Consider the following 21846-nt stretch of genomic DNA (forward strand, 5'->3'; position numbering starts at 1 on the left):
ATGTATTTTATAGTGTGTAGCTGTGGGCTGGTGGAATACAAATTTGGAAACTGCTCATGAAAAGTGAGAAACCCATGCATTTGCATTTGCTCTAGTTCTTCCCCAGCCACACACTCTTCTACTATTCTGGGACAAGTATTATAAGAGAATGAAGCCTGCAGAGCTGACCAAAATACTTGCAGCAAAAAAAAGGTTTACATCAGTGGTTCTCAACCTGCAGGGCGGGACCCCTTTTGGGGGTCGAATGATCTTTTCACAGGGGTTGCGGCAGGGCAAGGAGCTTGGCCAGGGGAGGGGTGGTGTACCATCCACACAACAACCTTGTGGGATAGATCGAATGTTTGTCTGTCAGGAGCAGTGGAAAAGAGTGAGATCGGCATGGTGGGACAAGAGGCAGAACTGAACTGAGAAACCCTGGGGGGGAAAGCAATTTATATACAATCACGAACAATGGATCTTCATTCTAGGGTTGGGTGCTTCGGTGTCCAAAGTGGCCGTTCGCGCCCGAAGCAGCCAGTGTCGCACCGCAGGGGGAGGCGCTGGCACACCAACGCCCACGCCTTCCCTCCCCCCCCTGCAATGTGTTGCTGGCTGCTTTGGTCACAAATGGTACTTTGGATGCTGAATTGCCCAACCCTACTTCACGCCATTGGTCAGTTTTGGTTTAATTTCTGTGAAAGAACACTTGCATAATTTTATGATTGGGGGTTACCACAACACGAGGAACTGTATTACAGGGTCAAGGAAGGTTGAGAATCACTGGTTTACATGATCTCTACATGGGATGGCATAATTGAGCACTTTTGCCAGCTACATCTGATTATATTAACCTTTGTGTGGAACTTGCCTGCTATGCACATTTCAGGTCAAAATCTTTGTTTTAATGAAGAAAGTTTATTTTAGTGAAGGAACAAAAGTATAATGTAAAACTAGTGTCTGTTAACTTGCCTTCTCATTTTTACAGAGCATTTGTTTTTGCTATTTTGGGAAATTGAACTGTTTCCTTTTGTTTGTGCATTTTACTTCTGCTAGGAAGCTGAACTGCAATTGACTTCTTAAAGCCTTTTGAAGAAGGACTAAATGCAACGGGGGCAGATTGCCTGTGGGAATGAAGTGGTTGGGAGAATCCAAGAACATGGTGGTGAATGGCCGGAGAAATGGAAGCAGGTTATCTAATGATCACCATGAGAACCAGCCCAAATTACAGAACCCTGGAAAGGAAAATCCAAAGATTGGCAAAAATGGAGTTGAGAGACGATCAAGCAGATGTATGTATATGTTGATAGGAACTGTTTAATGATTTGTCAAGTTTGTCAAACTGATTTTCTTATGGAACTTTTGGTGTGCCTTTTTAAATTTCACAATCGTTGTATTTGCTGAGTATATTTGTGTAAGTAATTATATTGTTTCTGATTACTTCATGACAGTTCAATGTAGTAAAATAATTTATTATATTTCAAATAAACCTGAGTCCCAACTAAAGCTTAAATGTGAGCTGTTTACTGTTCTCTATGAATCATATGAGAGATTGTGTCTGATGTATAATATGCAGTTATAGTCAAATCAAACCCATAAAAATAAGTGGCTATTGCCATAAAAGTCAGTGTGAAGCTTACCTTTGATTTCAGTGGCACATGGATTATAAACCTGGTATTTGCTGTAGAAGTTGTACAGCTTTCATGTTTATTTAGTCTGTTTGTTATTTTAACTGTGGTCAGATATCAATAAAATGAAAAAAGGGAGATTAAAAATATTGGATTTTTTTAAAGCTGCAATTTGAATTGATAGTGCCATTTGTTGCTCTGAATAGATATGTAAACATACTTATTTAAAGTACTTTGTTAGTTTCAAGTTCATGTAACATAGAAACATGGTAATTGTATTACTTTTAGTACAAACAGGCTCCAAATGAAGGAATTGTCTATTCTCAGATACAAGAATACAGAGTGTTGTTGTTATGTACGAAGTCGTGTCCGACCCATCGCGACCCCATGGACAATGATCCTCCAGGCCTTCCTGTCCTCTACCATTCCCTGGAGTCCTTTTAAGTTTGCACCTACTGCTTCAGTGACTCCATCCATCCACCTCATTCTCTGTCGTCCCCTTCTTCTTTTGCCCTCGATCACTCCCAGCATTAGGCTCTTCTCCAGGGAGTCCTTCCTTCTCATGAGGTGGCCAAAGTATTTGAGTTTCATCTTCAGGATCTGGCCTTCTAAAGAGCAGTCAGGGCTGATCTCCTCTAGGACTGACCGGTTATGGAGAGATAATCTGCTTTATGTTGGCAGGAAAAACTTTCCTTCCTCCCTCCCTCCCTCCATTTGCAAAATAAATGTTTGTATTGTATGTATCACTACATATTTGAACCACCAGCTGAATTGATCTTCCTGAAGTTCTCTTATTAAACTTTTTCAAAGCAGTAGTACAAATAATTCTTTGACTAATGGGCATCTGTTTCCAATCCTCCCTTCCACAAGTTCATAGACTATTTTCATTTTCAGTTTTCAAGCCTGGCAGTTCTTAGTGTGCATGGGGAAAGAGAATATATGTTCTGTCTCCCTTCTAGCTCCAGATCTGCTCTGAGGCTAGAAGTGATTTTGTGAGTAATCTTTTCAGTATGTCATTGGCCTCGGGCAAGATAACTGTACATGTGAACAGTCTATTTCCATGGTTTTTCTATTTGTAGCATAGGAGCACCAATCTCCCATGTATTTGAAACTTCGTTATATTACTTCTGCGAAATGTTTTCCAAGTTTACTTCAGCCACTGAAGTATCATTGGAGGCCCTATTCTAGTAAGGGTTGTGCTAGTGAAATTGCATGTCTCTGATATAAAAGGAAAGTTGTTTTTTAGGCCCATTATGCACGGGGGGATAGCGTGCATTCGGGGTGGAATGGCGGCGACTAAAATCACCGATAACGCACGCAGCCGGCTGCAACCGGCCGCAGATTTGGTGCATGCTTCCGAAAAAGCCGCGTTAGCGAAACGTGGAAGCTTCCGGGTGACCGGGACGCAAACAGAAGCGGCGCCAGGGTCGCCACATGCATAATCGGTTACTCTGGGTTTTGCTGCCATTGCGTCCCGTCCCATACATAAGCGGTTTGCTTCGCTTCTTTCCCCTCCGCGTTTTCCATGTGACCCGAAATCGCCATTTCGGTGGCCATGCATAATGGGCCTTAAAGGGGAAAAGTGAGCAATAGTCATCAACTTTAGATGAGAATGAGCGACACTATCAGGTCAGGGAGGATTTCTGGGAAGCAGATTTTGTGTATCACATATATACAACCAGATAATTGCAGAGTATACTTAAGTAAATTTTGTCTCAGATGCTTGAATGGTGTCTGCTAAACACTCATTAACGAATATAAACCTTGATTAGGTTATGGAACCCCTGTGCCTCTTCACTTTGGCTTTTGAGTTTATGGCCCCATAGGTGACCCACATTCACTGGCTCATGGCTTCTGTGCTTTCTTACCATTTTCCGACACCTGTCCTTAACAAAGTTTTTTAAAAATTTGAAAACCCAAACAATGAAGTGAGAAAGAGGGAGCATGTTAGGTGTGTGTCAATTTTTATAATAGTTTTGAACAAGTAATGGAGAATCCATTACACTACTACCCTTGGACTTTTGAAGGCCAAGTGAACATTGTAAATTTCAGTTCAAAACACATGGCAAGACAAACATAATAAAATAAAAAATGGCTTATCTCTTGTGAGGTAAGTTTCACTGAGAAAAGTAAAATCATCAGCCATCTGGTTATGAAAGTAAATCATAAAAGGAGTCATTTCTTTCTCAGAATGGTAATTGCTGCCACCTTGTAAATGTTTCAGTTATAAATTTCCATGTAGTACTAGGAATTACTAAATAAGTGCCAAAAGTTTGATCCTTAATGATGGTCATTCCTCTGTGCTAAACCAGTGGCTTGGGTCGAGACCATTGTTTCTCTGGGTACTGGGATTTCTGCCCATGAAGTTCCATTTTCCCACCATACCCTTCTTGTGGTAACCCAAAATGTCTCCCAAAATCCTGTATGGGAATTTCCCAGTCCCTGAGGAAGAGGATTTCAGGGGCATTGCATGCTGCCACAGAATGGAGGAGGCATACACTGTGGGTGGAAATCCTTACAGTGGAAATGTTGGTTGGATCATAGCCAATAGGAGCTAATGGGAGCTAAAGTGCAGGGTATTGGTTCAATTATAGTAGCAGACAACTTTCATTATGCATGTTGAACAGCCACATAACAGACCTTTCTGTTCATACAGGGCTGGTTATCCAAATAAGGCAAGCCCTTGTGCTAGCAGCACCATTGGGGTTGATGGTGTGGGAGAAGGCAACAGATATGGCTTGTGTTCCTTGTAGTTTCCTGAACCTGTGTGGCTATCAACTGGTACTGAACTGAGTCTGTGAGCCACTAGAGCTCAGTTTGCTTTCAGTGCATCTGACCATGTACAACTCTCACCTGTCCCTCCTCTTTTTCTTTTTTCTTTTGGTTTGCTGATACAACATCATCCTCACATATAGATGCTGTGGGGAATGGAGGGACGGAGGAAATGATTGCTTCTTTAAGCCTTAATTCTCTAAGGTGAAAAATATGTGTGAATCAAAAGCAGGGCTGCTTTTCTACTGAACAAAACATACTGTATTCTGATATCAAAGGCCCCATTTTTTCTCTTTATACTGGCATATATTCTCAACAAATTGTTACATGTCTAAGTTCCTACTCCTGTTGCTTTCTCTCATGGAAGTACCTCATAGAAGGGGGAAGACCTTTAGATTCAGTAGCCTGTTTTAGCTAATACTGACATTTCTTTTGATTTATGCAGGTAGTGGTGGTTCGGGATTTGAAGGCCAAAGTCGCTACGTGCCTTCTTCTGGAATGTCTGCCAAGGAGCTGTGTGAGAACGATGACCTAGCAACTAGTTTGGTTCTTGATCCATATTTAGGGTTTCAAACACATAAAATGAACACTAGGTAACTTACTTTAATTTATTTACCCAGAAAAGATAAAGAATAAATGTAGACTTGGCAACTCCCAAATTATGAAGTTGTTGTCTTTCAAATATAACACAAGTATAACTATTGGGATGGGATGCTTCCTTGCGCCTTTTGTGTTTAGCCAAGCAGAGTGTGTGATGTTTCTAATTCAGATCCTGTTCATCCTTATTGCCATGTTCCAAATAAGATTTTAGGCTGTACAATACATGAAGAGCATGACTGTGCTTCCAGAATTTTGGACTTATCGGATCACTACAAATGTTCACACATTTTACTTTTTGCGTCTTGATCTGGTTTTTGATTAATATGAAAAATTGTTCTTTGATCTCTATGTAATGGATGAACACTGCATCATCACCTGGGTTGTCCCCTGTTTACACAATTTGCTCAAAGTAATATGTAATGACTGATCATTAGAAGCAATGTTTTTGGGAAGAATCCTGTTAGAATTCTTCATAACATAACATGTTAACAGCTAGCCTTTAAAGGATTTTGCTGGCTCCTTAATTTTTGTACTGTAGTTTGGAGATCCATTCCAAAAGAGTTTTGAAAGAAACTTGAGACTGCTGTTTGTATTTAGCTGTCCTAAGTCAGTTTTACTTAATATTGGGCTTCATAATCATGAATTTTGCGTGTGTGTGTATGTTGGATTGTGGCAGCTTTCATTGTTACTGGAACTGTTGACTTTCTGAAATTAATACTCAGAATCTTTAGATATTCTTTATCACACAGCTTTTAAAATACAATTATTTAAAAATTATATATTAAAGAACCGCTATTTCTTAAAGGCATTAAACTACTACTTTACAATACAATCACACATCTTTATTACATTTTAAAAAATCGTTTATTGTCCTTCTGCATTATAATACTGTGGGAGGGTAACTTTATCATTCATAAAATTTTTGCTCTCTTAAAATACCAGTGAATCTGCTTGAAGAGGCTGCTCTATGAAACATGGTCTAGTATAATATATTTTAAATAATGCAGAGTGTTGTAACCCCTCAGCAGTATGAAAATATAGAGAAATTTATTTATTTATTATTTATTTATTTTATTTATATACCACCCTTCCCGAAGGCTGAGGCCGGTTTACATGAAACAAGAAAATGATACAAATTCTGAGGAATATATTGCATATATCTGTAGCTAATCATTTAGAAGTTAAATCTTTTTCTCCCCTGAAATAAGTCCTTTTCATCATTTATATGTTCATATTGTGTCCTAATCAATGATTTTGTCCAGTTCCTTGCCCAACCACTATATTGGTGATCACGTTGAAGAATCAGTTATTCTGTGTTTATTTGAAGCTATAAATGCAAAGTAGTCATAAGAAGCTATGTCTGAGCTTTACAGAAAGGACCTGGTGTCTTGTTCTTTAATAGATGGTTGAATAATGCATACTCTGAGTGAATTTGTAAATGACTCTTTACAGTGGAGGGCGTGTTCTTTTCTTTTGACTGGCTCCATTGCCATTCTTTGTTTGGAGTTTTGGGGAGCAATTAAGAATTTTTTAACAATTAACAATTAAGAATTTTTAATGAGTAGGAAACAGTATAGAAGATTGCAATTGGAAATAATGAAAGTATTTCAAGTGCTCCTTAAGAAACAGGGAGTTGAAATCTACTTGGTGCAGTCGGTGATATACAAAATTTGAAGATGACTGAAATTTTTTCAATTGTTTTGATTTTCAGTGGTGCTTACAGTTTGGGGTTTCCAAATAACAGGTCTCTAACATCTCTAACTTCTTTTCATAAATAACTTTTTGGCTCCTAATAAAAATATTTACATTATATGCAAAATAATTATCTCTCTGTTTGTACCTGAAACATCTGATAACTTCTTTGAGCTAGTCTAGAGTGACCACAGCAGCTGATGGTGTGATTTCTTTTTTTAAAAAATAGCATGCCACTTTTTATTCAGGCCATTTGGAGTTGCTTCACTCTGGTGCTTTAAAATAGTATGTATAACTATTCTTGACAATTCTGGGGAGCAAAAAGCCTGGAAAGATACCATTTCATCTTTATAGGTTCCAGATTTTCCCTTCATAAGATTGTATCTTGACAAAATTTTCCATCAGCTGAACTAAACTTTCCTGCCTTCGCCCTCACGCATGGATATGGGACCCTGAGGAATGACATGGTGATGTCTGCAGTGGGAGACATCTGTGGAAATGGCCTGTTTAGTCTGAATCCTATTCATTGTCTAAAGGACCTATAACCCCCTTCTGTGTTACAGGTTCAGAGTTTTTCTCCAATTTTATGGATATATTTCCATGTCAGCATTACCTTTTTAAAGCTGTTTTTTTAGTCATTCCTTAGGCCAGAAACACATTTAAAGTTGCTTTAAACATTGCATACTTGTGTATATATTATTTGAAAAGGAGTGCAGTTAGGTTGAGGAAATACCAGTATTAGTCATCACTATAGGTATTTGTTGTATTATTTTACTACTTCATGATCAGATAGTGAATCCTATTTCTGAAATAAGATCCACATTGTCAGCATTTGCAGTACTGTCTGCTGAATCAGTTTCTTTTAAGATAACATTTTATATATAACCCTGCTTACCTCTGCTTACCACAAAAGGTTGCAGCTTCCTTCAACTGCACATACTATGTAAAGGATAATACACATGTGCATGTGTGTGTGGCCTGACATACTCCAGTAAAAACAATATATTCGATACTTTTAAAATACTTGCTTGGATTTGAGGTTATCCAATCAAAACACTTCTTAAAACATCTGACCTGGTATGAAAGGTGAACTAATACTAAAATGGGTTTAACCTAAAGCAAGTACTGACAAGACATGCATATTCTTGTGTATCCAAAGAGTTCATTAAGAGGACTATTCTAGGATAAACTGATAGAGTACTTTTTCACTGTTAAGATAAAAATGTGTGAGTATCATGCAGATTCACTTCATAAAGTGCCACACACATGAAGAAAACAGCATATTACAGTAATTTGAGGACTCACTAGGTTGTGTTGGTAGACCTGCATTTCTGAGATGGATTATTTGCCATACTCTCATATGGGAACTTGCTCCTTAATATTTCAGTTATCACGAAAGAGATGTCCTTGTTTCCAAGTAAAGGTTTCCCCTTAGATATTTCAGAGGATTCATAGTTGTGAAATAAGGTAATTATTGAATGCAGATTGTCCTACATGAGCATTTGACAAAAGCATTCTTCTTGATTATACTTAGAAAAAGATCTTTTTCAGCCTGTCATGAGTTACAGTATTTGCTGGCGTATAAGACTACTTTTCCCCCCTGAAAAACATGCCTCCAAGTGGGGGTGTCGTCCTATATGCCGGGTGCACTTCAGTTGGGATAGACATAGCTGCCCATAGTGGCCCATAGTACTGTAATGTAATGTAACAAATACTATATTTTAAGTGGAAATGTTGGGGGGTCGTCTTATATGCCCAGTCGTCTTATACGCCGGCAAATACGGTAGATGTGATCATCAATTGTATTTGTAGAACTTATCACCAGACTAGCCATTTTCAATGTTTCCTGTTCCATGTTTGTTTGTCGGATTGGGAAATAGGTTTGTAACTGTACTTGTCAAATCTTCAACATATGTGTATTTGAATTCTATTGCCTTACATAAGTATACATATTTTCTACACTGAATGCCATGTGAGTTCTCAAGCACAATATTTTTTATGCTGTACAGATGCAAGGTTCTAATATTGATTACTATCAAAATTTGGGACTTTACCACTCAGTTGGCAATTAGATTCTATCTGGCTTCATCACAGTTGCAACCTTATTAGAAGTCTAAGGTAGAAGGGGTGAAAAGGATGTTTAGTTGAACCCTCTGCCATAAGACATTTTGATTCGTTTGTCATGCCTTTCACAGACCAGTCTAAACCAGAGCAAAGTATGCTACAAGCACAGAGGTGGCACATTGCAGAACGGTGCCTATGCGGTAAAGGGTTCCAAATGATACAATTAGGTGAGCCATATGCAGGAAAAGGTCCATGCGCACACTGCTTGAAGACTGTTTGGTAGCCAGTCTCAATAGAGAAAATACTGGTTTTCAACCTCAAATCATATGACAATTGAAATGATGGCTTGGTGGTACAAAGGGGAGTATAATTCTTTAAGCATCAAATCTTTACAAACAGATTATCGGAAGGGAGCCCAAAGCAGAACAGAAAGAAGGAAATATGCGATATCTAAAACAAAGAATGGCCTTATTGTTTAATTGATATTTGTCTATATTTTGGGTTATTTAACTGGATATTATTAAAAAGAGCATTTTAAAGAAAAGCCTAATCCTTCAATATTTCTTTACTGTTTTCTTGTGCCTTGTAAGCAGTATACCATGGAATTAGGCCACAGGAGTAATTTTTACTTACAACCTTTAGATAAACAATATGGGCAAATAGGATTTAATGATGGTTATGCTAAGATGGTAAGATGTACTTGTCATTTTGAAAACAGTCTTGTAACTTGAAATGATATCAAAAACATACTTTGAAAAGAAATGTGCGACAAGAAGCAGCAGATCTCATAGCTAAAGTAAATAAATATCTTTGTGGATCAAAGAAGTTGAATGTTGTTCCCATTTTTTAATGTGTTACAGTTTATATCCTAAGATGAAAAATGATCTGAGGCTGTTTTTGATAAAATCTACTTTCCCTAATCAAAATTCTACTAGGTAAGGTTTGCCATACGTGAGAACTACTTGATAAGATAACTTTTGTGTCAGTAATTAGAAACAAAAGAAAAAATATTGATCTGTATCCAACCACCAAGTTATGAGAACCTGAGACTTTAACTTTTCAAAAGAGATTGGTAATTTTTACCAATTTCCCTTCCCCACTGCAGGCCACTGACTCCTGATAATGTTGTTCCTGGAGCTCATCAGAATCTCAGGAATAGGGATAATCACAAGCTGGTTCATGAGCCAGCTTGGTGTAGTGGTTAGGAGTACAGACTTCTAATCTGGCAAGCCAGGTTCGATTCTGCACTCCCCCACATGCAACCAGCTGGGTGACCTTGGGTTTGCTACAGCACTGATAAAGCTGTTCTGACCGAGCAGTGATATCAGGGCTCTCTCAGCCTCACCCACCTCACAGGGTGTCTGTTGTGGGGAGAGGAAAGGGAAGGCGATTGGAAGCTGCTTTGAGACTTCTCCTGGTAGAGAAAAGCAGCATATAAGAATCAACTCCTTCTTCAAAATTTGTTATGAATTTGACCCATTTGTGCCCACTCCCCAAACCAAAGTTCAGGGAGGTGCCTCCACAAACATGGCTGTGAGTCATATTATCTGTTTCCTTCCTGCTTTGAAGCAGAGGGAAACAAAATCACAAAATGATTTTTTTAGTCTTCTCTGAGAAGAGATCCCTTTTCTGAAAATGAGAACAAAACTTTTTAGGATTCTTCTTTAAACAAACAACAAGGCTTATAAATGCTAGATTTTACTCCAGTAGTACCTTAGAGATAAACATGATTTTTGGAGTAAGAGGTTTCAAGAGCCAAATTTCCCTTTGTCAGATATGAGTTGGAATTGAGTTCTCTGAAACCTTCTGTCAGAAGGTGGGAAGGGATGTAGCAAAGAAGGAAATTAGCATGCAGAGGTAGAATGTGCATAGTAGTCAGCTTGAATAGAGCAGAAGGGAAATGTTTGGGGGCAGAAAATAAACTAGTTTATATTGGTTCTAAGGTACTATTAGACTAAAATCTAGCAGTTCTACTTCTGATCAACATGGCTTCCATCTGACACAAGCCTTAGAAATGTAACCCAGTGTTTGGGACTTTCATCTGGAACACCAAATTAGCTGCAATCAACATTATAGCAAGAGAGTATCGATTTACCTGTACCTGTTTTTGTTCTGCTGCTTTTGAATGCTGTTTAACTGTTTCAAGATTGATTGTGGGGGAGGGGAGAGATAGCAGGGTTTTTTTAAATGTTTAAATGTTTTTTTAAATGTTTCCATTTACTTACTTGCAATGTAGAAAGAGATATCCAGTTCCTAGGCTGATTCCCTTTGCTAATGCTTTTAAATGCATGCATTTAATTTTTCATGTTCTTATTTTGAGGGTCAGGTTCACTGCTGTAGTCCAGATGAATAAACCTACCTTACTCTCTTGCTAGTCAAAATAACTGGTGAGAACCAATGCACCTTGCATAGCTGACATCTTACAATAAACTCAGAATAAGTTAATCATTCCATTGAGATACTTCCCACATTTCTAGTTCGTGACAGCCCCCAGTTTTACATCCAGCATTGCATGTACAAACTGTCTTTGCTGTGTAAACAAACATTCTAATGGCTGTATAGGTATTCATTTCCTTTAGCATTCAGAGTTGTGCAGGACCTGCTGACAGCAGTGTCTCTATTTCTGTCCCAGTGATTCAGTTACTCTAGGCATATGAAGTGAGTAAATTTTTAAAATCATGTTTGACTGGCTGGGCTTTTTGTATTTTTTTTTAGGTTTCGACCAATCAAAGGAAGGCAAGAGGAACTGAAGGAGGTAATTGAACGTTTTAAAAAAGATGAGCACTTGGATAAAGCCTTCAAGTCCTTGACGTCAGGTGACTGGGCCCGGCACTATTTTCTTAACAAGAACAAAATGCAGGAAAGGTTGTTCAAGGAACATGTAGGTTTGTTTATACTTAATATAGTTCAATTATTTGTGTGTGTGTATGTGTGTGTGTGTGAGAGAGAGAGAGATAGAAAAAGAGTTTGCAGGCTTTTTGAAAGTTAAATAAAGTAGTAAAAGCTAAACTTGTCTTACTTGCTCTCAAGTTTTGACAAATGCCCTATACTTAGAATTAAAACTAGGATTAATGTCCTTGATAGAAATAAATTCTAAGGAAGAGGGTCAAATGGAATAGCATGGTGTTGTGAAATACATGTGAAAGAAATGGAAGAACCCAACAACCACAAGAGCCATATGGGGAGTGGAAGGAATAGGGAATAGTTTGCCTTACTCTGGTAAATTCAGCCTTTGACCCATTCCTGTCTGGCTTTCGGCCTGGCCATGGGGTGGAAATGGTCAGTTGCCCTGACAGATCATCTCCAGCACCAGCTGGATTGGAGTAGGTTGGCGCTGCTTGTGATGTTAGATCTCACAGCAGCATTCAGCATGGTAGACCATGAGCTTCTCGCTCACTGCCTCACCAATGTAAGAATATAGGGGACAGTCTTACAAATGCTGATCTCTTCCTTCCCCAATCACAGACAGCGGGTCTCAGTGGGAGACAACCAGTCGCGCTGATGCCAGCGCTCATGTGGAATTCCTCAGAGCATGGTTTTGGCCCCCAATTTATTCAACATTTTCATGCACCATGTAACCCACTTGGTCCAGTAATTTGGGCTTAGGTGTCATCAATATGCTGATGATACTCATCTCTATCTCCTGATGGATACACCACCCAGATTCACCCCCAAAGACATTTGTCAGTTGTTTGGAAGCAGTGACAGTCTGGATCGAGCAGAGCCATCTGAAACTCAACCCCTCCAAGATGAAGGTCCTGTGGCTAGGTAGGAAAGGACCAGGAGAGGAAACACACTTGCTTAGACAGTGTACAGCTAATGACAGCACCAGCCACTAGGAACATAGATGTGATCCTTGATTCCACCTTATTTATGGAGACTTGTATCATCTCCACCAGTTCAAGCTACTAGTATCCTACCTGGCTCTGGAGTGCCTAGCCACAGTGATCCACATGATGTTCACCTCCAGGCTAGACTTCTGTAACTCACTCTGTGGGCCTACCTGTCCTCAACCTGGAAATTGCAACTGGTCCAGAATGCAGCAGCATGGATCCTCATGAAAACATCTTGGAGGGCCCATATTCAGCCTATTTTTAGGCAGCTTCACTGGTTCCCAGTTGAATTCTGGATCATGTTGGTAGTCTTGGTATTGATCTTTAAAGCCATTGGCAGTCTGGGCCCAGCATACCTGAGGGACTGCCTAGCTGAGCACTCAGCTCTGCCCCAAAGAGCACTCAGCTCTGCCAATATGAACTGGCTAGTAATCCCTGGCCATAGGGAAGTACATCTAGCCTCAACCAGAGCCAGAGCCTTTTCAGTCCTGACCCCCACCTGGTAGAACGAGCTCCAAACGAGTTCCAAAGGTCCTGCAAGACCTATTCTGCCAGGCTTTTGGTTGGGGGTAGTGAATGAATGATAATGGCACCACTGAACAGGCCCTTCCCAAAATTAACCCATCCCCTGAATGGGTGAGGGATTGCAGAAAATAAGACTCATGGCTGATGCAAGCAGAATAATTTTAACAGTTTTACCTGTAATTTTCAATTGTAATTATTTTAAATTTAGCAATGATGTATTTTAAATGCTGTACACCCCAAGCTGGCAATGGCATGTGGGGTGGTATAGAAATTGATAAATAAAAATGCCTAGTTGCAGTATTGGCTGGTGCAGGTATCTATTGATGGCTTTATCTTAGTTGATATTGAGTGTTACCTTGACTTGACCCCTTATGAAAGGACAGTCAAATGAAAAATCCATGGTAATAAATCAGTGAATTGAAAGTATGTTCACATGAGATTTAGCTATATTAGTGTAAAACTTCTCATATCTTAATCATCATTTTACAGATTTGCCTTGTGAAATGCATATTTGACTTAACAGGAATTCAGAGGAGTGATAAACTTTTCAGTATAAGGCTGGGAGCTCAAAGTACAATTGTATAGGAAAGTGAATAATTGAGAGAGAGAGATGACAGTTTTTGAGGAAGCATGGGACTTAAATCATTGAAACAGATCTAAGAATTTGGAATTGCTAGGAATTTTCTTCCAGTTTGGTTTTAGGAGGTATTGTACACCCCAGCATTCATGATGAGAGAGCCATAGAGTGGTTATTTTCTAAAGATTAAAGTATCTTCCTTCATTTCCCAGATGGCTCGCTGGGCTGTTTCTAGGATACATCAAATTTGAACCAGCAGGGCTACTCTCTTGCTAGTCAAAATAACTGGTGAGAACGAATGCAGCTTGCATAGCTGACTCTTTATATAATAATAAATATAAATATAACTAGTATCAAAGCCCATTTTAAAAATGGGGCTGCAGGCAGGAGGGCTGCAACCCCCCCCCCCCCCGGCTCCTTCCCAGCAGGAGTGTCCCTGCAGGCTGCAAAGCCCTGTCGCTGCCTCTCTCCTCGTGGGTGACAATGGAGGCCACAACCACAAGGCTTCTAGCAGGCAAGGGAAGGTGGGAGCTGGAGGGGGAGTGCCAATCAGAGTGGACCTGGATGGACAGGGCCCCAGACAGTCTCCTCCCAGGGGGCTGTTTCACAAATATATAAGGGAGCGAAATAGTGTTAAGGATTATAAATAAATAATAAATGCAGAGAAAGTTAGTCATTCCAGTGGGATACTTCCTGCACTTCCATATGGTAACAGCCCCCAGATTAGAACTGTAAAGAGATCAAGAATGGGTGACAAACTATGGACATCATAATTAAAAGTTACAAAACCTGAAAAGTGAAAACTATAAAATCTAGTTATGTACCCTTTGGAATTTAAGAAATTTGGAATAACTTTTCAGTTTCTCACTTGAAAACAGATATTTCTCTCTTTCCCTAATGGATGCATAGTATTGTTATGTGTGTGTGGGAGAGAGTGAGAAAAGTACCATCAGTCACTTCTGATTTATGGCGACTATGTATTATTATTATTATTATTATTATTATTATTATTATTATTATTATTATTATTATTATTATTATTATTATTAACAACTTTGCTCTGGTCTTGCAACTGTAGGCCATGGCTTCATTTATTAAATCAGTCCACCTCATCGTGGGTCTTCCTCTTTTTTTTGTTGCCCTCAACATTTCCCAGCAATTTTGTCCTGTCCAATAAGGCTGGTCTTCTCATAATGTATAAGCCTCAATTTAGTCCTTTTGGGAGAGACTTTAGGCTTGACTTGATTTAAACTCATTTATTTAATTTTTTGGCAGTCCGTGATATCTGTAAAACTCTCCCCAACACCACATTTCGTAATTAGAAAACAGACTAGGGTCAAAGCCCATTGTATGAAGAAATACAATGGGTGCTAGCATGCCCCTGGGGTCCTCGCTGCCCTCCTGGATGGGCCCCCACTCCCCGATGGCGGCGGGCCAGCCACCCTCCTCCCGAGTCCCAGGGCCCTTGGAGTGGGGCCCAGGTGGGCCAGACAGCGTCCCTGCAGCGTGGGTCCCCCCCCCCCCGCACGGACTTACCAGATCCATGGGGTTGCTTCTCTGGGCGGGGGGGGGCTGACCGGCGTGAAGTTGTTGGCAGCTGGCGTGACGGCAGCGGTCCTGGCGCCAGATCCGCGGCCGCTGGGTCCTCCTTTCCCCGCAGGGAGCCCCTGGCAGCCGCACGCAGCGGTGCTGGCGGGGGCTCCCTAGCCAGCGGCCTGACGTGGCGAGAGGCACTTTGCGGCTCCGCCGCGTCAGGCCACCGGGCAGGGAGCGCGGCTGCCAGGGGCTCCCTTGCCGGCGGCCTGACGCGGCGGAGGCACGAAGCGCCTCTCCGCGTAAGGCCGCCGGCAAGGGAGCAACTGCAAGCCGCACTCTGCGTGGCTCGCAGTTGCTCCCTTGTCGGCAGGGCGGGAATCGGCCAGGCCAATCGGCAGGCGCTTTGCACCTGCCGATTGGCCTGGCTGATGGTCTGTCCGAAGGAAGGGGCCAATCGGCACCCTTCCTCATCCCGGACAGAGCCCGCCCTAATTCCTCCCCCTAAGCCCTTATGGCTTTGTGCCGCGGGCTGTGTTAAGATAAGACAAAAAGGGCACACATGAGTAGTATAAAAGCATATCAGGGGCTTTTATTACAAGGGGCATTATTACTGCTCCCATGTCCCATATCACGAGTGAGAAGAAGCAGATTTAAAGAGAAATGTGTGTTATACAAAATACATATTCATTCATTCTTTAGGCTTTTACCCCACCACTCCTGGTCATCGCTGTCAAGTGTTGCAAAATGGTTTCCAATAGGCCTGACAGTGTATGAGAATGAGGGTAATTCTAGAGGGGTCACCATGTTAATCTGCTGCAGCAAAAAGACTACTTATACCAGAATGAATTTTATTTGATTTGAAAGTGTGCCTTTATTTAATGTTGAGAATGTTTTGTATGTGTGTGTGTCTACAGTATTTATATTCAAAATAATTTCGAAGAAATTTGAGACATTTACTTGCGATTCAATAATACCTCACCATTTATTATTTTCTGCTGTAGGTATTTATTTATTTACGAATGTTTGCAACTGACAGTGGATTTGAAATATTGCCATGTAATCGCTATTCATCAGAGCAAAATGGAGCCAAAATAGTTGCAACAAAAGAGTGGTAAGTATACTGGAGTAATACTATACTATGAGTGTTAAATTTGCTGGTATGTGGCATTCTCATGGAAGATAACCTATATAACATTCATTATTTTGTGTGCCTCTTCATTTTATTTTGCTAGTGTTTTAGAACACTATTGGATTTTTTTGCTTAAAAGGGCTTGTTTTAAGAAGAGAATGTCTTACAAACATTTTTCCCTTCTTCTCCGCACAACAGATTCCCTGTGAGGTAGGTGGGACTTGGAGAGCTGTAAGATAACTGCTCTACAAGAACCGTGATTAGTCCAAGGTTACCCATGGCTGCATGTGGAGGTGGGGGAATCAAACTCAGTTCTCCAGATAAGCGTCTGCCATTCTTTAATCACTACACCAATTAGGGATCATGTAGTAAATGTCACTGAACCAATGTGATGTGTGATGACATTAATGAGGACAAATGAAGGTTTATTGCCCTCACAAAGGCTCCATTCATACTTGGAGGCATATTTGAATGTGCATTGGAATATGCACCTGCATTTGAAATGCATTTCAATGTGCAACTTGGACGTCACCCTGTTTCTTGAAGTGCTATATTAGTGTATTTGTTTATTGGAACATTGTTGTCACTTTTTTCCTGAAACAGACTAAAATCAGATTACAGGAAATTTAAAATTATAAAATCATTTAACAAATAAAAGAAATACAAACATATCTGTCTGGTCTTAGTCTGCCAACTTTCCCCAGATGTTTCCTCGCAGCACTGATATTCAGAAGTTCACTGAAAATGAAGGCTCCTTTAGTCACCATGTTTAGTAACCATTAATGAATCAGTCTGTCATCAGCTTGCACCTCTGTCCCTGCAAGGAGAACAGAACAAACTTACCCACGTAGAAAGCTGCTACTAGCTTGCTGTAGGCAAGTCAGCAGGATCCTGCCTTATATTGCACACCATAGTGCAACATAATAAAACAAGAAAAAGGATGGTCAGTGATGGAATGGCAAACAATTCAGAAAATATTCACCTGCTAACAGAAGACAATGACAGATGGGGCCAAAAAATCTCCCTGGAACGGGAAATTCATAATTTTGGTGCCATAACAGAGAATGTTTTTCTCTCAAACACTTCAATTTTCCCTGAGCCCAGTAAACACTTTGAGCATCCTACTTCCATATTAACTTAACATTAAGTTCAACTTCAGAGGCCCTGTGTCAGGTGCCCCACCATCTGAAGTCAGCTGGATGGGAACATGAGAAAGAGTTTTCTGCTTCTGTGCTTTGTTTAGTTGTTTTTGATTGATATAAATGTGTTTGTGTGTGAACTTCTAAATGGAAAGAAATTAAAATACATTTTAAATAAAATATAAATAAAAAGTCCTAAGCCAGATCAACATTGTCCACTCTTAGGTGTGCATTTCATTACACACAGTCCCTAATCCGGCATATAAAGTGCACATAAAAACCTATTTTTGTACTTGGATGTCCTTAGTTGGATTGGCATAAGGAAACACAGATGTCGTGCCCCTTGTCTCCTTCCCCTGCCCAGTTAAAGTTCTTGATTTATGAGACACAGTACTTTCTATAGTTATTAATTCCCCGCCACTCATGGGGGGTTACAACAATCCATTAAAAAAACCATTAAAAATTAAAACAGGACATAAAACTACAACATGAGGAAGAAACACGGTGGTATGAAGCAACTGTCTATCCCCGCCATGAACATTCCAAAACGGGGAATGGCGAGAAGCAGCCATAACCCAATGCTAACAGGTGACCCTAGCGTACTGCTGCCTTTAACCCTGGTGGACACCAGGTCTTCCTCTTAAACCGTGGCCTCAACCATAGCCTGGTGGAAGAGCTCCATCTTGCAGGCCCTGCGGAATGCAGAAAGCTCCCACAGAGCCCATATCTCTCCCAGGAACTCATTCCACCAGGTGGGGATCAGGACCAAAATGGTCCTGGCCCTGGTCGAGGCCAGGCAAGCTTTTCTAGGGCTTCTCAGTGCCTGCAGAGTATAAGGCCCTGTGTGAGGGGAGGGCATAGGGCAATAGACGGTCCCTCAGATATGTGAGTCCCAGACCGCAAAAGGCCTTAAAGGTCAAAAACCAAACCTTGATCCAAATCCAGGCTGCAACTGGCAACCAATGCAGCTGCCTCAGCACAGGCTAGATACGGGCCCTCCAAAGTGTTCCCGTGAGGACCTCAGCAGCCGCATTTTGCACCAGCTGCAGTTTCTAGATCAAGGACAAGGGCAGGCCCGCATATTGCGAGTTACAAAAAGCTATTCTGGAGGTGACCATTGCATGGGTCACTGTGGCCAGTTGTTCAGAGGACAGGTAGGATACTAGTAGCCGAGCCTGGCAGAAATGGAAAAATGCCTGGCAGGCTGCCCTCTTGACCTGTGACTCCTGAGTTAGTGAGGCATCTATGATCACTCCCAAATTCCTGGCCTGGAACGTGGTCACAAGTTGCATCCCAGTCAGAAGAGGTAAGCAAGCTTCCTGTCCTGCCCTCTTACTTCCCAGCCACAGGACCTCCGTCTTGGAGAGGTTGAGTTTCAGACAACTCTGCTGAAGCCATTCAGCCACTGCTTCCAAACATCTGGCAGATGGTTCCGGGGGGGGGGGGAGTCCAGGTGTCCATCCATGAGCTGGGTATCATCAGCATATTGATGAAAACCCAACCTGAAACTCCATACCAGTTGGGCCAGAGTGCGCATGAAGATGTTAAAGAACGTGGGAGAGATCACTGCACCCTGAGGAATTCCACAAGGGAGTTGAGAGGAGCGCAACAATTCATCCCCCACAGCCACCGTCTGGGTCCAGTTATGGAGAAAGGAGCGTAACCAGCTAAGAGCTATGCTCCGTTTCCCTGTCCCAACTGTTGGGCCAGCAGTTCATGGTCGACCACATCAAAGGTGGCCAACAGATCTGACAGAACAAGCATGGCCAACCTGCCCCGATCCAGCTGACGACAGAGATCATCCATCAAGGTTTTTCTGTTTTATGATGTGGGAAAGGATCAAAGAAAAAATTGGTTTCTGTTGAAATGCATACTTTCTTCCTTTGCTTTTAAGGAAACGAAATGACAAAATAGAATTATTAGTGGGTTGTATTGCTGAACTGTCTGAACTAGAAGAGAATATGCTGCTCAGACACGGCGAAAATGACTTCAGTGTCATGTACTCAACACGGAAAAACTGTGCTCAGCTGTGGCTTGGTCCAGCTGCATTCATCAACCATGGTAAGCAATAAATATATTAAATATTAGACAATTCATTATATTGCTCAGAAGTAATTTTTAACATATTTAGGCACTTAAAATTCGGTTGTGCCCAAAATTTTATTAGAAGGTTCTTAAATATTATTGTTCTTTAAAAAATCAGATAAAATAATGAATGTACTATATTTTTCCTCTTGTCGAATGTCTAGTTATTCAGTTTTATAATAATGAAATCAGTATGAAACCTTACTTTAGATATCTGTAATTATTCATGTTTCAGGTCTTATGAACAGCTAATTGATTTTATCTTTTGGACCTTTTTCAGATTGCAGACCTAACTGTAAGGTAAGTGATCAGTGTTCTAAAACTATAGCAACTATTTACTTAAATATAGAGATATTTTAAAATTATTACTGTTTAAACTAATTCAATCATTGAAAAAATATTTTTCTTCAATAGTTTGTGTCGACGGGTCGGGATACAGCATGTGTGAAAGCTCTACGAGATATTGAACCAGGAGAAGAAATTTCTTGCTACTATGGGGATGGGTTTTTTGGAGAAAATAATGAATTCTGTGAATGCTACACATGTGAAAGGTATGTACAGAACATGTAAATAGTAATGATAGATGATATTGCAGTTGAATTACACAGCTGCATTGTAAAGCTGAAGTCTGCCTGCAGTTGGTACTTCTTATTCTAAAGCTGGCTGCACCACCCAGATGGCCACGTTCTCAACTGATTCCCACATCGATGGGGTTGGGAGAGCCCTGAAGGGAAAGATGTCCCAGATTAGATGGATGTTGAAATTCCATCCAAATAAATTGTATTTTGACTTAGTCTCCAATTTACTCCTAAGGTGATGTCTAAGTTCCATCTTTCCCAAGACATTTATCTGTCAGTGTTATCCCCCAACCCAGCCTCCCCTGTGAAAAAGATCACTCTACACATTAAGTAAGAGAGCCCTTTTGTTTTATGTAAATAGAAGAGTCTTTCAGAAGGGTTGCTCAACTTCTTGTGAGCTATGCAGACCCTAAAAAAGGTAAGGTGGTTTCTTCACAAGCACTCTACTGTTAAATCGACCTACGTTATCGCATCTGTCCAGTACCCATTGACTGTCAAAGCTCACTCTTCCCCACTGAGCTTTCATTATTATTATGGTAAATAAAAGGATTATGTGTTACATCCGTGTGTTGCACTTATTTCTCATGGCAGCAGACTTGAAGAACTAAGGTATGTGGAGTGGCCCCTCCCAGAGCACATGAACATAGGTTGGAAACAGTTACAAAGCTCTGATTGGAGGGGCCCCTCAAGGAAGGTTTCTATGCTAGTGAGAAATCTTCCAGTGGCTGGCCTATGCGCCTGCACAGTACCCATATGTGCCTGCACAGAAACAACTACATAAGCAACAGTTGCAGGTGAGTGCAACTCTCCCCCCCGCCCCCAGAAACATTTTATGTTTGCATTTTGTTATTTCTAGCAGGCAAGCCAAATTAGTAGGGTGTTTTTGCGTTACCGTTGTTTATGTGCAGTTAAGTAATGGTGTCTTTGTAAAGAGAATGACAATATTTGTGAAATGGCAGTGAGAGCATCTGATGACTCTTAATTAATTCGAGTTAACAATCATTGCACATCAGAGAAGGCCAGGTAAATGTTTAGATTTATCCAGGTTAGATGGTAATCACAGAAGCATCAGAAAAGTATCAGGTTAATTGTCACTAGCATCTTTGCACTAGTCACATATTTACCTAAAGGAAAAATATTTTTAAATAATCACTGGTAAATACTATATTGCAGTGGTCCCCAACCCCCAGTCCGGGAACTGGGACCGGTCTGTGGATTAGTCGGTACCGGGCCGCAACTCCTCCTCATCCTCCACCCTGGCTGCTGCCTCGGGGGCCTCGGGGGCTGCCCTGCCACTTGCTCACCCTTGGTGTTTTCCAGCGGCCGCCATGGCTGGGGCTCCCCCTCGGCGTGGCACTGTGCAGCTGCTGCTAGCAGCGCCGCCCAGCAGGTGGCGGGAAATCGGGTGCTGGCGGGAAAGCAAGTGGAGCAGGGGCTTCGGTGGCGGTGGCGGTGGCGACGTCCCTCAGCAAAAGACTCCCCCCTCCTCCTGGGCCTCAGTAAAATTGTCAAGCATTGACCGGTCCCCGGTGATAAAAAGGTTGGGGACCACTGCTATATTGAATGTGAGTTTTCCTTGAGGCAGGTTTCACCTGACAAATCTATATTTAAAGATGGGATGATTTCAGAAAAGTATAACTCAGATTTCCTGAATTTTTCATATTTCCCCTAAAATTGTAATAGTAGCTTTCTAGCAGTGTGGAAATATTTTC

At 41.0% G+C, this 21846-nt stretch overlaps 1 protein-coding gene across 3 annotated transcripts in view; it reads left to right on the forward strand.

The window, feature by feature from the left end:
* KMT5B (lysine methyltransferase 5B) overlaps positions 1 to 21846 on the forward strand; it is a 46556-nt gene that overhangs the window by 18876 nt on the left and 5834 nt on the right. For 2 of the 3 annotated variants that reach the window (XM_077321322.1, XM_077321321.1), the window contains exons 2-9: positions 1033 to 1268; positions 4822 to 4969; positions 9593 to 9667; positions 11448 to 11613; positions 16205 to 16314; positions 19366 to 19532; positions 19837 to 19856; positions 19971 to 20107. In XM_077321322.1, the coding sequence (XP_077177437.1) occupies positions 1109 to 1268; positions 4822 to 4969; positions 9593 to 9667; positions 11448 to 11613; positions 16205 to 16314; positions 19366 to 19532; positions 19837 to 19856; positions 19971 to 20107 (983 nt within the window). In that variant the 5' untranslated portion in view covers positions 1033 to 1108. The remainder of the gene's footprint in view (positions 1 to 1032; positions 1269 to 4821; positions 4970 to 9592; positions 9668 to 11447; positions 11614 to 16204; positions 16315 to 19365; positions 19533 to 19836; positions 19857 to 19970; positions 20108 to 21846) is intronic. The other variant, XM_077321323.1, reaches the window with a different exon arrangement.

Source organism: Paroedura picta, chromosome 2, assembly GCF_049243985.1.
Source record: "Paroedura picta isolate Pp20150507F chromosome 2, Ppicta_v3.0, whole genome shotgun sequence".
In the NCBI taxonomy this organism is placed as follows: Eukaryota; Metazoa; Chordata; class Lepidosauria; order Squamata; family Gekkonidae; genus Paroedura; species Paroedura picta.